Here is a 1,063-nt window from a genome sequence, read left to right on the forward strand (position 1 = left end):
AATGTCAGTATAAACAGCTATATGACCAGTAAGAGGAGTGACCAGAATGTTAACAGAAATAGCCTGTTTATCAAAACATTTAGACACCAACCACAGATCTGTGGTGATTGTTTGGAGTGACTCTTATTACTACAAGTGAAAGACTCGTCATTAGGAAACTTTACTCTCCAAATATCTAGAATATCAAACCTTTCCATCAACTGCCTCAAACTTGTATTCATAGAAATGAACTGTCCTGGAGGCCATCTATGAATCAAATGATTCGGAGAAATATTAAAATCCCCGACCTACTATAAGTAAAGCATTAGGGATCTTGGTTAGCCAACGGAGAATACGCTTTTCCAAAGATTCAAGTAACGGATCGTTTTCAATTTTGAAATAGTACCCATAAATGTTGGTAATAATAATAGTGATGTTGTTACAGTCTGAGTGCAAAATACCTCCATTGAAATGATTATTTAGAGTGATAACTGCAACAGAGAGTTCAGAACCATGCGGATCCTCAGTGCCGTGACCTAACTGACCGCGAGTCATAACGCTGGTATTCACAACCACACTGACTTGTCTGGAACCAACACCGAGCAGGATTCACGGTTTCACGAGTCAAAACCTTTTCCTCCCCACGTGGATAGTCGAGTAAGACAATACAAGTGGAACTTTCGTTTAGTTTTTGTGTAGTTTACTTTGGGCGCGAAGGGCTGTGTTGGGTAAGTAAAGAAAGTATAACGTGACATGAATGGGTGACGACGTACAAACACGCCTGTTGTGAAGGACATTCTACTGCTTGTGTTTTCAACCTCGGTTCCGTGTTAATGTTTGATTTCAGAGCTCTACAAGGGAGAGAGGAGGAGGAAGACTGAGACTGAAACGACAGTTGGTGGAGTCGAGGTAGGAACACGGGAGAATGGAGGTGCAGGTGCCAGGAATGCAGGTAAGAACAAACCTTTTTCTCCGTTTGTGTTTGATTTTACTCTGACCCTATATATGTGTGTGTTATATATTATGTGTGTGTGTTGATTTGTGAACTGTTGTAGGGATTTTGTAGTAAGAAGCGCAGTAGACA

General features: G+C 40.8%; 1 protein-coding gene across 2 annotated transcripts in view; it reads left to right on the forward strand.

Moving 5' to 3' along the window:
• The first annotated feature begins 553 nt into the window (after positions 1 to 553).
• The window catches only part of LOC110518232 (serine/threonine-protein kinase 26), an 18,773-nt gene continuing 18,263 nt past the window's right edge, over positions 554 to 1,063 (forward strand). Inside the window, exons 1-2 of one of the 2 annotated variants that reach the window (XM_036987148.1) lie at positions 554 to 707; positions 827 to 931. In XM_036987148.1, the coding sequence (XP_036843043.1) occupies positions 905 to 931 (27 nt within the window). In that variant the 5' untranslated portion in view covers positions 554 to 707; positions 827 to 904. The remainder of the gene's footprint in view (positions 708 to 826; positions 932 to 1,063) is intronic. The other variant, XM_036987147.1, reaches the window with a different exon arrangement.

The sequence above is a fragment of the Oncorhynchus mykiss genome, chromosome 9 (assembly GCF_013265735.2).
Source record: "Oncorhynchus mykiss isolate Arlee chromosome 9, USDA_OmykA_1.1, whole genome shotgun sequence".
NCBI classification, from domain to species: Eukaryota; Metazoa; Chordata; class Actinopteri; order Salmoniformes; family Salmonidae; genus Oncorhynchus; species Oncorhynchus mykiss.